This window comes from Nicotiana sylvestris, chromosome 6, assembly GCF_000393655.2.
Source record: "Nicotiana sylvestris chromosome 6, ASM39365v2, whole genome shotgun sequence".
Lineage (NCBI taxonomy): Eukaryota > Viridiplantae > Streptophyta > Magnoliopsida > Solanales > Solanaceae > Nicotiana > Nicotiana sylvestris.
Window position 1 is genome coordinate 87,112,498 of NC_091062.1, and position 15,132 is coordinate 87,127,629.

A 15,132-nucleotide genomic window follows, 5' to 3' on the forward strand; every position below is an offset into this window, starting at 1 on the left:
GAGAGAATGCGAGACAATGAGATTGAGTACTCTGAGAGTGTGCGTACATGAGTTCATCACTGAGATGCATTGTATTTGACATGCGTACTTGAGATATATGTATAGAGATGCATTTCCTTCTGCTACCCGATTTTGGTGACATTCATGATTTTACCTGTATCTTGACATGTAAGCATAGAGATGTACTTTCCTCATGCTATCTGAAAATGAAACATCTTATTTATTGTTGAAAAGATTTTTGGAAAAATCACAGTTTTCAAGCTTACTCATATATTATTTTGGCAATTTCGGTAAAAATTTTGAATTTTCACTGAGATACTTGAAAGCATGCCTATTTTCTGGAACTATGAACGAGCTGAGCATTCTATTTCTGAGATACTTCTTTTATTACTTGCACTATGTTGTTATGAACTGTTGTTGGCTATTGGTGTCAAACCCGACCTTTGTTCCAGCTCGTCACTACTTTCAACCTAAGGTTAGGTTTGTTACTTATCGAGTACATGGGGTCGGTTGTACTCATACTATACTTCTGCACCTTGCATTCAGATGTTGGATGCTAATGTTGTTGCGTATGCCGGGAGCTGGATCGGAAGTCATACCTACGTTCCAGTCCCATCTGCCTCTTGTTCATGGTAGCTTTAGAATATATAAATCTGTTTATGTACTTCTCGAACAGATGATGTATTCATTTCATACTAGCTTTGTAAATTCTAATCTTAAAAGCTCATGATTTGTACTACCAGCCCTTAGGAAGATTCTTGTATTAAACACTTGTATTATCATTTCTTTTCTTAATAAGTCTTATTAAATTGAATAGTTGTTAATTGGCTTACCTAGCGGGTTGGGTTAGGTGTCATCACGACTAGTTGGATTTTGGGTCGTGACAAGTTGGTATCAGAGCTCTAGATTCATAGGTTCTACAAGTCATGAGCAGGTGTGACGAAACCAATGTGCATAGGATTTTTCTGCTCGTACTCAGTCAAATTCTAATATAGTTTATGATATCGTCCCATAGAGATTGGTTAACCTAGGCTACAGATTTTTAATATTTTTACTACTATTTGAGAGAACCAAATTGATGAAAGATGAGTTTTAAAACTTGTTAATTAATTAAAGCAAAACAAACAATTTCCGAAAGATTTATAATTTAAAAAGAGTTGGGAATCGTTGAATTCACTTGATAATATTATTACAATAAAATCTCAATTTATACATGTATTTCTCTAAAGAATAATTGCTTATTGCTAATACAATTATATTTGTTCACTAAGAAAAAGTCAATTAATAGCACTCCGTGAGGTTATGTAATTAATTGAGTTAAAACTAGTGACGATCAAACCGAAATATTTTCTTGCTTGAATTGTGCTAAAAGGTAGTAAAAACTTCGGGAGAATATTTTTACTAAAAATCAGTAATCTTGCCTACAACAATTCTTCCGTGAGAATTAAAACTGAGATAAACAAGATTATAGATTTGAAATAAGAGTTTTACGAAAAATTATTCTCACTCTACTATTTTATTCATTGGTTATTATATATTAATTTTGCTCCGTGAGAATTACAAAATTAATATAAGAATAACTTAAATAAAATATACATAAGTGATAATAATGATTAATTAGAAACTATTATTTCAGCACAGTATGAATTATATAATAAAAATTTCAAGCCAAGGATGTATTAAAACTGAAATAATATTATAAAAATATTTTATCAAGCTTCATCAACTATCCCAACAAAAGAGATTACTCCATTATGGAGTATTTAAATCTCACAACAAAAAGGAATTCTAGAATATTTCCAATACTCTTAGAAAATCCAAAAACTAATAAGAAGAAAATAAAATAGTTAAAGAAAGAAGTTAAGACCAAAGTTTAGATAAAAGTAGTTCTTCCTCCGCCTTCCCGATGCCAAATTGCATTCTCTTTATAGATAAATCTTGCAAGCATTAAATGATTAGACGTGTCCAAGGAATGAGTTTGCATGTGTCTGAGGAGTGAGCTTGGACACGTCTGAAGAGTGAGCTTGGATGTGTCCGAGGAGTGAGCTTGGATGTGTCTGAAGACATGAGCTTGGACACGTCCAAGATAGAAGCTTGGATGTGTCTGAACTTCAATTATAGGCTTCCGTTTCCCATCTCAATTCTTGTGCTCCCATAGCAGACTTTCATCGAGCATTTTGTCTTTTCCTTATGTTATTTTTATTCTTTTTTTTTTCTTTTTTTCTGCAAAAATAGTTAGAAAGAGGCAAAATACTAAATATAAATTTAAGTATATTATTTAAAGTAAAATATTAATAATATATAATAAGTAAATATTTTATATTCATCAAGGTGTCTAGTAGAGTCTTGTGGATCGGTATGATGACGTCCTTACTTATCTTCGAGAGGCTACAGGGCATTTAGGATACAATTCTTATCTTTCTTTTCTTATCGTGCGTCATTGATTCAGCTTGAAGCGTAACTCCTTGAATTCCTTCCATGCATTCGTATGCGCATGTGAGCCCTCGGTATCAGCTCTGCATCGGCGGCTCTCACTTGACTCGAAAACTTTTTCAATTGACTGACTTTTTCAATTGCAGGCTCTCAAGGTCATATGTTGAGTAACTCGAAAACTTTTCATTTGCAAAATGAATGGTTTTCACTTGACTGACCTCAACTAGCACTTCGCTGTGGGATCTATTAGATTGGTGACCTGTGTGACAAACACTTTTAGTTCTACATTTATGTGGTACAGGAAGAAGAAAGTACTATAGATAGATGTAAATGAGCAAAAGAAGATGTAAATTTATCACTCAAGACTTGTATAGTCTAGTGGCTTATAGCTAAATTTATTGCTGCATTATCAAAACATCCTCTAATATGGGATCTATCTGGTTTCTAATTAACATTAAGGAGATCTATAGATAGAGGATCCTAAAATCAAGGCTTACTTGTTCCTATTTCATCAGGCAATCTTGCTTAAACAATTTCAAAACTCCCACCACATATTTCTGCATTTTAAGAAAATGTTTTAACTCTTCTAGATGTCTTAAAATCATAGAGTAAGAGAAGGTAAGTGAAAGAGAAAGCCAAAGATTTCTAGCATTAGAAATTGAATTGCACTATCAGAACATCATGTTATGGTCCAAGAAAACTTCCCCACGTGAAAAAAGGTTTATGTCCAAAGAAAAAGACCAGATGCTTCCGTAATGAATTCCGTCCAAGGGGAGAATACGAGGGCAGTATGCTACTAAGGAGAAATACAAAGTTTCTTTTACTCACAATGTGATAAAATAGAATCAAATTTTTGGTGTCATTGATAGCAACGACCATTCCACACATACTTTAAGTCCGCAATTGTAAACCCCCCCCCCCCCCCCCCATTTTGGACTATTGGAAGAGATGAAAACAAAGATGAGGGGCTAGTAAAAGAGAACAACTAGCATCATTATTACAACTTGCTATAATTCAAGATATGTCTGGGGAAATCGAAGAGATTGAAGAAGATACAATAAGCAACAGAGATGCAGCTGAAATTAATGATATTTATGTAGCTGTTGGCAAAAATGACTTGCATGTTCTTCAGTGGGCACTAGATTATGCCATTTGCCCAGAATTTCGCATCTGCCTTGTGCACATTTTTCCTTCCATTAACTACATCCCGATTCCAGGTAACTCTTTAACTTGAACTCGATCAATACTCATCCAAATAGAAATAACAGAAGCACACATATAAAGGATATGTGTGGTTGTTAAGGAATTCAATTTCCTGTCTGTTTCTCCACTCAATATCTTTTTCTTAATTTATTCTTTTTCAGTTTTTTAATTCATCTAGTTTTACCTATATCACAGACAAGATGGTATATCCAGGACAGCACATAAGGGGCATGTCAATTAACTCAAAAAAAGCAGGGAATTCAAGAACATGAAAAGTATATTGAATATACTGGTTCAATTTTCTTGTTTCTTGCTACTACAAGGCGGACCCATGTGTATGGGTGAGGGGTCACCGGACCCCGTAAATTTCGGCCGAAATCCTGTATATATATACACATATATACCTTGTAAATGGTTAATTTAAAGCAATTGGCATCCTGAACATTAAAAGTCTTTAGGGGGCACTGGTTGAACAGAATAATGTGTCCCCGACACGTAAAAATTCTGGGTCCGCCTCTGCGGCTACAAAGAGAGGGGAAAAAAAGAGAGCAAAATGAGACGACTTGCTAATGGACGTTGCTAAGTTGAATTTTGTTTAATATATAGTTGGGAAGTTAAAAAGAAGCCAATTGAGCCAAGAGCAGGTGCAAATCTACATGAATGAAGAAAATAACAAGAGGAAGAATCTCTTGGAGAAATACATCCGCCTATGCAATGATGCCAAAGTGAGTGCAACTAATTGGAAACTCCACACAATTCATAAACACTGTTTCATACTAACATTTCTTGATTTAACTTTGGCTTCTAGGTACCAGTTGATACTATGGTTGTGGAGAGCAATTCAACAGCTAAAGCATTACTTGAGTTAATTCCTATTGTCAACATTACCAGTCTAGTCATTGGATCTAAACAAGCTCTTTCCACAAGGTAAACATACTTCTCCACAACACCTTTTTAAGTTATAGTAGTATCGTTTTTATGCGAAAGATGAAATTGGCCAATCCATTTCAGCCGAGTGAGGAAGGGACAAGGTAAAGGAGAATACGTTAAAAAGAATGCGCCTGAATTCTGTGAGGTTAAAGTAGGTAATTCTGAAGGGAAAGGGAAGAATAATGGCCAAGTGCAGCAGCTAAAAGAAACTTGTAATCCTCCCCCCATTGCAAGACATTCTGAAAGGAATTTCCTTGAATGCATATGCTTCTCGGGGAAGTTCTATTGAAATGTTGTAACCAAAAATGTAAACATTAGTTCAACATGTAGAATCTTGTGCCATGTATTAGAAATTGTGATATGCAACTGAACTTGGTAGTAGACTGATATTTCAGTGTAAGATTCAATATTTTAACACCATATAAATTCATCAAATTCCAATGAAGGGCTGTGACATGAGCGCTGGAAAAATGTAACTAAATGTAGGTACTACTAGTAATTTTTTTGGGGTCATTAGATGAACTCATTTTCCACTCCCTTGGTCCAGAAGAAATAACCGATGTTTTTCTTCTCTAAATTTGAATGAGTTTTTTTACATGGTTCTTGTAAAAGGTAAATCTTTTGCATTATGAAAAGAAAAGTTTCTAAGTTGATAGTACTTTTAGTTTATTCTTTTACATATAAATTTAGCGTTTGGGATCTTTACACGAATAGTCGGTCAAAATTATTATTTATTTTTTCTAGTTGGTATACAAACACATATCATATAAAGATTATTCATATATTATACATTCGCCGGCTATTTTTAATTTAAGCGGTTGGGTAGGCACTGTAGACAATAAAATTGCATCAAGAAAATATAATCAAGACCGAAAATAGTGCAACAATTATAGTATTTTATTTCAAATAATTTGAGTGCTACGATCTCTATGAATTCTCTAATTCTTCTTTTCAATAGTAAATAAAAGAGTCTTCGAACTTAATCTTGAATTTTATTTTATATTAATCCAAGTGCTTGAGGTCTGATCTTGATCTTGACATATTTTTAACTCAAGGGCTTGTACCTTGTTCTTGAATCTTCGTCTTGATCTTTTAATCCTTATAATACTTGAATGCTTGTAAATTCTGCAGCGTTTGATCCACGAGCTCTCTTTTGATTCTTATTATAACTTTTGGTCCCTTTTGAGTTATGAAGACCCTATTTATAGTTGTGGAAGAGAAGAGTTGTGATGAAAACAAACTCTTCATGACCAATCAGATTGAAGCGTGACAAGGTCACATTTGATTGGCCAAAACATTTCACTTGCACGTGTGGCGCAATTTCACTGGCCTTGTAATTGACTTGGCATGCTATGTCATTTTGACACGTGGCATGATCTTATTGGCTCTTCCGTTTGACTTGGCATGCCACGTCATTTGACAAACAGGACCCTTACAGTCAGTTCAGATACCACAATGGAAGTGGAACGAGGTCGCGAGTGTTGTATTTTAGTCGGGCGGGGGAAGCCTTCTTTTTATTTTAAAGGCATATAGTGCGTTCTCGCTTTCAGAGGGAATTCAAGTCAAAATAACTCCCATACCATCTATCATATCAGTCGACTCGATCTGATCCCTAATTCTTAGTAAATTTCTTCCTACTCGGACCCGCTGTTTGTCCGGGTGAGTGATCCTGCCATAATGAGGACACGTGGCAACAAACTGAGCCTCTAAGATAATATGACTTCCTCGGCTAAATAAAGTGGGCTTGTTATTTATAGCCCAATAAAATGGGCTAGCCCAACCCATTTGGACATATTCATTAAATCCATTTATTAGATTTAAATAATTAATCCAATTACATTAGCCCATAATACTTTTTTTGGACTAAAATATATTTAATTTAAGATTAAATCTATATTTCTTATGAATTTAAATTTAATCAAATTTTAATTGCCTACAAGCACTATTTAGGTTAATTCAATTAAAAAGGTACCCAATTTCATGGGAATTTGCATCTATACCCGCTTTTTGGGTCACGTTTTAACTTATACCCGCTTTGCAAAAAAAAATACAAGCGTACCTACTTTTCGCGTAAACTTCAGGCATACGGGCCTGAAGTAGCAAAGGCAATCACGCAAACTTTAGCATTCTAGTAGACGGGCCTGAAGTTGTTTGTAATTGCTGAACTTAAGCATTCTACTAGCTGAAGTTTTGTTCTCTATTTGCTGAACTTCAGCATGTTTTAGTTGAAGTTTTTCGCGTAAACTTAGTGTTGGCTGAAGTTTTTGTTTGTAATTGCTGAACATAAGCATTCTACTAGCTGAAATTTTGTTCTCTATTTGTTGAATTTCAGCATGTTTTAGCTGAAGTTTTGTTCTATATTTGCTGAACTTCAGCTGATTTATGGACTATATTTAAAGTCACAAACTCGTTATAGGTCTACTTCCTCAAAGAACCTTTCCCTAAATCTGATGTGATCTTATTAAGTTTGTAGCAGTAGCTTGAAAAATTTCATAAATTGCACCATTTATGTTCATGAAGTAACACTGCAGTTTACATTACTATGTAAACTCTCCCCATCTGATTTCTTATGTTTGAATGAATTGGCAATGAAAACATGGAATTCCAACTCCCAATCTTGTTCCATGTTGGGCACTGCACTGCATTTGAACTGTCGAGTCAGAGACAGTTGGAGAAAGAAAACTTTGGAGGTGATGAAGGTGATTACAGCAGCTATTCTTTCCAGCTTGTCTGGATGGTTGTTACCTATTGTATCGTATCGTATCGTATTGTTACTTTAAATACAATATTTATTTTTATTGTTACTTAAATTTTATTGTATCGTATCGTTAAATCCGTTGTTACGTAACGACGAAATATGCCACTTTATGTAACGATCGATTTGGTGTAGTTGCATCGTTACCTTATCTTTTTCTCTCAATCTCACCCTTCATTGTTATTAAACAATTTTATTTTATTATTTAACCTATCTTTTTATATACTGTATCATAATTTTTCTTTATAATATTGCAAGTTTATTCATCATATTACTGATGCGTGATACCATGAAACGACGATAGAACGACACAATCCATCCAAACATTGTATTCATCAAACGATACATTACTGTACGGTACAATACGACACGTTACATTATGAAACGATATGCAACAACCATCCAAATAAGCTGTTCATGACTCATGTATTTTCTTGTGGAAAAAGATGAGAGTTTCATTTGTGGAAGAGGAAAAGAAAAGAGGAAGAAAAGAGCGCACAGGTAGCAGGAAGAAGGAGGGGCCTCAAGGTGTAAAAATTAGGATATAGGTTAAATAATTTTAAAAATATGAGTATAAGTTAAATGGGGGCGACCAAATAGGGCGCCCCGTGCAATTTTTACCAATTTCATAGAAATCAAGCCCAATTGATTTTAAAGATTCAGAAAATTTCTTTTTAATGTATGAGTGTTGTTTGGTCGCCCCATATAATTTTTACCAATTTCATTGAAATCAAGCCCAATTGATTTTAAAGATTCAGAAAATTTCTTTTTAATGTATGAGTGCCTGAATAATGTAAACAATGACACAGTAGTTCTAGTATCGTGATAAAATAAATGAAAATAAAACAATACATAGTAAAGGAAACAATGATTCTTGATTGGAGTTACAACTTACCAATTACAACTTGGGATATCTTAGTAGCTCAATTGTTGACCGCCTGAACTTTCACTTTGCTAGTGAAGTTCGACTTCCCATCATGTAAGCCCCTCCCCCTATATATAATAATTTTTTTAATTAAGAAAATAAGCAATTACAACGTCATACTTCACTAGCGTTTGGATACGGATTTGATTGAAACTTGAAAAAAGAGATTTTTGAAGTTGTATTGAAAAATAATTTTTGAAAGTTGAAGTTGTGTTTGGACACATTTTATTTATAAAAATAAAATTTAAATTTTATGAGTGGAAGAAAATTTTCTGAAAAAAGAGTTTTCTTGCCCTAAATCAGTTTCAGGAATTTAAAATATTTTTTGAAAATATTTTCAAAAACTGATCATATTCCTTGAACCAATAATATTTAAAGGAAAATTAAAAAAAAATGGCCAAACATGAGTTCATTACTAGGATGAAAAGCTTTTACCTTAAACGCAATCTTTAGCTTTTCTATTTGTCCATCGTCAATGAAAAAAGTAATATTATAAATCATGAATTCAAAGTGAGCAGCAAGCCCGGTGTATGAGACACTTCGAACAAATTGTCAATGTGTTGTAGCTACTAGTTCAGCGGCGAGGCATGATTTTCAACAAGGAAATGCAACACATACAAAAAATATAAAATAAATAAACATGCGAAAAAGCCAAGAAAATTTAACGTATAATATATGTAATATTATTTGCTGTCCTTTAGTCCCTTACATAGACAGTATAATTTCGGCGAAAAAAGCTGGGCCCCTAGCTACTACTTTGACTTTGTTTTGTGCAATTATGAGACCACAAAACTTTATTTATTTTAGAATAGATACCTCCTATGGCAAAGACTGATACCTTATTTATTTTAAATAAATACCTTTTTAAAAAATTATATTCTATGATATTCTATGACTATCTTTTAATTTTTGTAGTCAATATCTATTTATGGTTACCTCTTACCCTTAAGCCATAAAATACGCTTTGTATTATTTTTCTCTCATTCTTTCAGATTTTTCTCCATCCTCTCTCTCAACGCTTTTTATGATACCTAACGAGTTCTCTCCTGCTCCGTGAAGGAAATTCAATAGCAAGTTGGTTCCAGAAATTCCTGCCCAGTAAAGCAGGAATTTCGGGTATTGAAGAAAATTGAAGACGGTCCAAATTAGAAAACCGTCTGGGTTTAAGGTTCTGTAATATTTCGAGCGGTGAAACTGAGGATAATAACAGTGAGGAGAGTTCATTAAGATGTTGTGGGATGAGTTAGAAAATGGAGGAGTGTTGTTGTTGGGTTGAGTCATAGGTGAACGTGGTCATGAGAAGACCACAACAGAGATGGTGAAAGAGAAGAGAAAATAAAGGGGGGCTGCATAGGCTAATGACATCAAATTTGAATAGCCAAACGGGCCCCAAATGCTTGCTCATTTAGATGGAGTCTCTAAAAAGATTTTTAGCCGGGGTATTCATGAAAATCCGAAAATCCGAACCAAACCAAACTGACCAAAAAATCGATACTTTTTGGTTTGGTTTGGTTTTGGTTTTGATATTTAAAAACCGATCAAATTTAGTTTGGGTTTGGTTTTAATTATAAAAAAACCGAACCAAACCGAATATAGGAGTAGCTATTTTAAATTTATTATTACACCTATATATATATATACACACACACACACACTATTATACAAAGTTCTAAAAATTTTATAGTAAATATTAATCGTTTGCACTTTTAGTACAGTTCTTTACCTTTACATTCTAGTTTAATTGGTATTTTCTTTTGTTAAGTGTAAAAATCTATTTCATGTTAAGAATAATATATTTTTAATTGAGTCCTTAAATTATTCATCACTATTTGATTCAATTATTATCAATATATCTTGGTAAATAATAGATTTCTCAAAGGTCAATTGATTTGATAGTGTTACGTTAAAAATGTGATCGCCAAAATGTGTGTTTGGTAGTGTATGTCTTATATTTAAGAAAAAACTGACAAATAACCGAAAAATCCGAAAAACCGACATAAACCGAATCGAGAAAAAATCGCCTTAATTGGTTTGGTTTGGTTCTAATATTTGAAAAACCGACTTACTTGGTTTGGTTTCTTTTTAAGGAAAAACCGATCCAAACCGAACCATGAACACCCCTAATTTTTAGGGTTAATTGTATTTCAATGTATCTCGCTGTATTTTCATGTATTTTATTGTATTCATTGCCTTTTGTTCTCATTGTATTTCAACTTATCTCGCTGTATTCCACGTATTTTATTGTATTCCATGAATGTATTCATATGTTTTTTTTAATTAATATAATTTATGTATTCAGATGTATATATGTATTCAAATGTATCTGCAGTATATATTCATATGTAATTGAGTTAGTTGAGTTATATTAGGAGTCTATTGTGTTAATTGATTAACTTTCCGTTTAAAAACAGCTGAATATACCACGATTTGCGCTATTTACGTTATTGTATTCACAAATACATATCGTGAATACAGTCAAATACAATAATTGTCTAGCTGGAATTAAAGTTGTCTAACAGGTGGGCCGGGCCAGGCTGAGTAGGGAAAATTTTGAACCGTACGGGTTTGGAACCGGGCCGGTTACGGGTTAAGGGTTACCGGGCTTAACGGGTTCGGGTTCATCCGGGTAAAAAATGAACCGTAAGGGTTACGGGTACAAGGGGCCGGGTTAGTGTAATTTTTTAATTTTTTTGTATTTTGTATAAAGGTGTCAAACGGGCCGGGTTGACTTGGCCCGACCCGACCTATACTGGTTGAAACTCGGACCGGCTTGACCCGGTACTTAGGGGGCCGGGTGGGCTGGGTTTCTGGGGTTAGAGGGTTGATCCGTTCACTTTAATTCATCCGCTTAACCGGACAGGTCAAATTCGGACAACCAAAATTCCTGTAGAACCGATTAACCGGCCCGGACGACCCGACCCGAACCGGTTTAAATGCTAGATTTCAATTTATTTATTTTTTGTTTAATGTTTTAGAGTCTAAGCAATGCAAAACCTTTGAATTTACTCTTTTTCATTAATTTACTTGTTGTTAAATGTAAACCTTTCAATTTGTAAGTTTGAATTTTTAAATAAATGTAGTACTTGCAATTTATAAGTGTAATTTTTTTCCATCTTCATTGTATTCTTTATATTTTTACTTTATATTAATATAAATTACAATAGTTATACAAAATACAAATAAAAAATACTAACTCAGCCCGGCCCCTTGGACCCGTAACCCTTACGGATCATATTTTATCCGGATGAACCCGAACCCGTTAAGCCCGGTAACCCCTAACCCGTAACCGACCCGAATCGAAACCCGGACGATTTCAACTTTTTCCTACACAACCCGGCCGGCCCATCCATTAGACACCCTTAATTTTCTATAACTATAGTAAGTTATATTAATATAAAGAATACAATGAATATGAGAAAAAATTACACTTATAAATTGCAAGTGCTACATTTATTTCAAAATTCAAACTTACAAATTTAAAGGTTTACATTTAATAACAGGTAAATTAACGGAAAAAAATTAAATTCAAAGGTTTTGCATTGCCTTAGTAAGTTCTTCATAATCAATATGAACTGATTGGCCTTCTACTGGAGTGTTAAATTCAGATGGGTTACCATGTGTTAATATATCTCCAAGTTCCTCGTCTTCTGGGATATCAACATCTTCACGTCCTTGATTTCTTCATTCCGACCTAATCCAATCTCTGAAACATACTAAAACTTCCAAAGCATTGCTTCCCAATGAGTGACGGGTGTCTCCAAATTGTTGTCTTGCTTGGCTAAATTCACTCTCTGATGCAACAGTTGAAATTGGCACATTCAGCACGTCCCGAGCCATAGCGGAAAGAATAGGAAATTGCTTTCCATTCTCATGCCACCATCCCAACGGTGAAAATTTCTTTGTGCGAGGCTCTTTTTGCTTTTGCAAGTAGAATTGAAGTTCATCAATTTTCCTGCTACTAGTTTGAGTGTTAGAAAATGTAGAAAAAAAATATTAAAACTATCAAGGCCTTCATCATCATCCACAGTAGTAGAAGTGGTACAATGCATAGTGGGATTAACATTGCCTACATTAAGAGCAGCATCATCAATTATATTTGCATAATAATTATATAATTGTTGTAAAACATCATTTAGCCTGTTCATATAAACATATATATCTGGGGTTTCAGATGGTCAAATCTCCATATAAGTATATAAAGCATTGATTAATTGGTGACAATCAGACATCTTAATAGAATGATTTAAAACAGCACCAATTAAGTAAATCGGAGGAATTGAAAAGAAATATTTTTTGAATTTTGCTTGCATTTTTTAACAATATCCTTATATTTTTCTTTCTTCTTAAATTCAAAGAGTAGAAAAGAAATTTCAACTATATGTACTAAAGTCATAGTAACAGTCGGGTAATATGCTCCAGAAAACTCAACAGTAGTTGTATAAAATTTATGTAAAAATTTAACAATATCATTAATGGCCTCCCAAGTAGTAGTTGTTAACATACGGTTTGGATCAGTACAATGCGCATTAACAACTTCAGTTATTGAGAATCTATATTTGTAGCAACATTTTAAAAATATATATGTATAATTTCATCTAGTAACAATTTCGCCTGGCATGAATCTGGGCTTAAGGTTATGCTCGGTACACTTATTCTTAAATTCCCTAATTCTAGATTGTCTATTATTTCCTTGAATAATACCAACTGCTCTTCTAACATGAGTAATCTCAGTTGAAAATAAATCAAGGTCACTTTTAATAATTAAATTATAAACATGACATGCACACCTAACATGAAAAATTTCGTCAAGTGGTGGTTGCAAATGCAGTTTTAGTATTGAAATTGCGGCATTATTGTTAGAAGCATTATCAAAAGACATACACAATATTTTTTGCTTGAGATTATAAAATTCAACAACTTCACAAATAGTAGTACTTATAAACACAGCAGTATGACTCTGATCTTCATCATATTTAAAAGCGATAATACGTTTTTGCATACAATAATTATCATCTATCCAATGACATGTAATTGTCAAATAATCATTTCCATTAACAGCATGACCAATATCAGAAGCTAGAGAAACTCTACAAGGAAGGTGATTAAACAAATAACGTATGTATGTTTGATATTGTCCATGAAATCTAAAAATATCAGATCTACAAGTACTTCTAGGGATACCTTTAAATAAAGGATTATAAATCCTTGGAATATACATAATAAGATATGATGAAGAAGCAAAAGAAAAAGGTAGACAGCCCAAAACAATTATTTTTGCTAACTCCCCACGATCTTTCATTTTATTATATTTCATAAGTCCTCCGGTAGCAGGGTTTAGAGTTGCTTGATTTTCATCTCCATCAGAGCCTCATTCTATAGGATGCTCAATTCTCATATGTCTACTAAGTGTCTCAGTCCTCCCTAATTGTCCTCCAGTCTTATGTTTAAAATTATCATTACAAAGTTGCATTTAACTCTATCAGTACCTTCTATTTCGTCAAAAAAATTTCAAACCTTACTTCTTTTTCTCCGATTAATAGTCGGGGCCACAGGTGGTCTACTACTAGCACCACAACCACCACCCCTGCTACCAGCTCCAATACTACTAGTGTAAGTGGCATCTCATCTTCCATTTCTAATTCATTATCTTCTATACCAAATTTTTTTTGTAATTGTTCATAATTTATATTATTATGAGGTAATGTTTCAGGAATATGTGTAGAGTCATTTAAATTACTACCAGATGCTGAGCAGAAGTACTACCTCTTTTTTTATTTCCCTGATTAGTAACCTTATTACAAACTCTTTTTGCAACATTAAACATATTGTGAAAACTTAACTACTAGCAAAAATTAAATATGCAAAAAAAAAAAAATAGTAAATAAGAGAAAGAGTTGGAGGAGTGCACCGAATTCGGCAATAAATTGAACACTTGATGATTTTGCAACTCCAATATTACCACGAAAAAACGTCAATTGTTCAAACTCAAGCTTCAAATAATAAATAATACGATAAATTAAATTTCAAAAAAAATGAGAGTCAAATACTTGATTTCACTTTAGGTGAAGAATAAGAGAATGATAATTGAGAATATGAGTTTGAGAAATAAGAGATGAGTGAAGAAATGAAGAAGAATTGGGGGGGGTGTATTTATATTTTTTCAAAGGGCGAATTAGGTAATTACAAAAGGTGTTAATCTTTAAAAAAAAAAAAAATGGGCTATTTGTGCAAAACTGCCCTTGGGCAACGGCCCCAAGGGCCAGCAGACCGTTGCCAATGGTCAGAAAGTCGGGCCCATTAAAAAAAATAAAAAATTCAAAGTAGCCGTTATACCGGTCTGGGCCGGTCCGGTTAATCGGTTCTACAGTAAATCCCGTTGACCGGGCCGGTTAACCGGTTGCACCAAGGTAAACGGACCAACCCCCTTACCCTATTAACCCAGCCCACCCGGCCCCTTTTGTAACGATCTGGGCCGGTCCGAAAGTGCGCTGACCCAGCCCGTTAGACACCTTTAGTTGGAATCCCCTGATTCACGCCGCGTTTTGCTACTGTATTCATGAATACAGTAGCTTAAATACATCGAATACACTCTAAAAAATTAAAAACATAAATATAAAAAGTAATATAATAAATGATAGCTAACAACTAGCTAATAACCACTAAACAATAATAGTTTGTGAAAATTTCGCTTTATTTTAACACATCTTATTTTCTTGGACCTGAAAGTAACCAGTCGTTATATTAAAAGAAAAAATATTAGAGAAGAAAAAGGATAAAATTCTGGATAAAAAAGGAGAGACAATGAGCCATTTGCTGGATGAAGGCCCAAGCCCATATAAACTACTAACAAATCTCTCAAAACCCTAAGGGCTGAACCTGTATCTGG

At 33.8% G+C, this 15,132-nt stretch overlaps 1 protein-coding gene across 1 annotated transcript; it reads left to right on the top strand.

The window, feature by feature from the left end:
* The first annotated feature begins 3,377 nt into the window (after nt 1–3,377).
* Nucleotides 3,378–4,953, top strand: LOC104211184 (U-box domain-containing protein 36-like). The gene is made up of 4 exons (XM_009760192.2): nt 3,378–3,650; nt 4,243–4,361; nt 4,445–4,563; nt 4,648–4,953. Exons 1-4 carry the CDS (start codon nt 3,455–3,457, stop codon nt 4,853–4,855), a joined length of 642 nt encoding a protein of 213 aa, XP_009758494.1. The 5' UTR covers nt 3,378–3,454; the 3' UTR covers nt 4,856–4,953.
* The last annotated feature ends 10,179 nt before the right edge of the window (nt 4,954–15,132 follow it).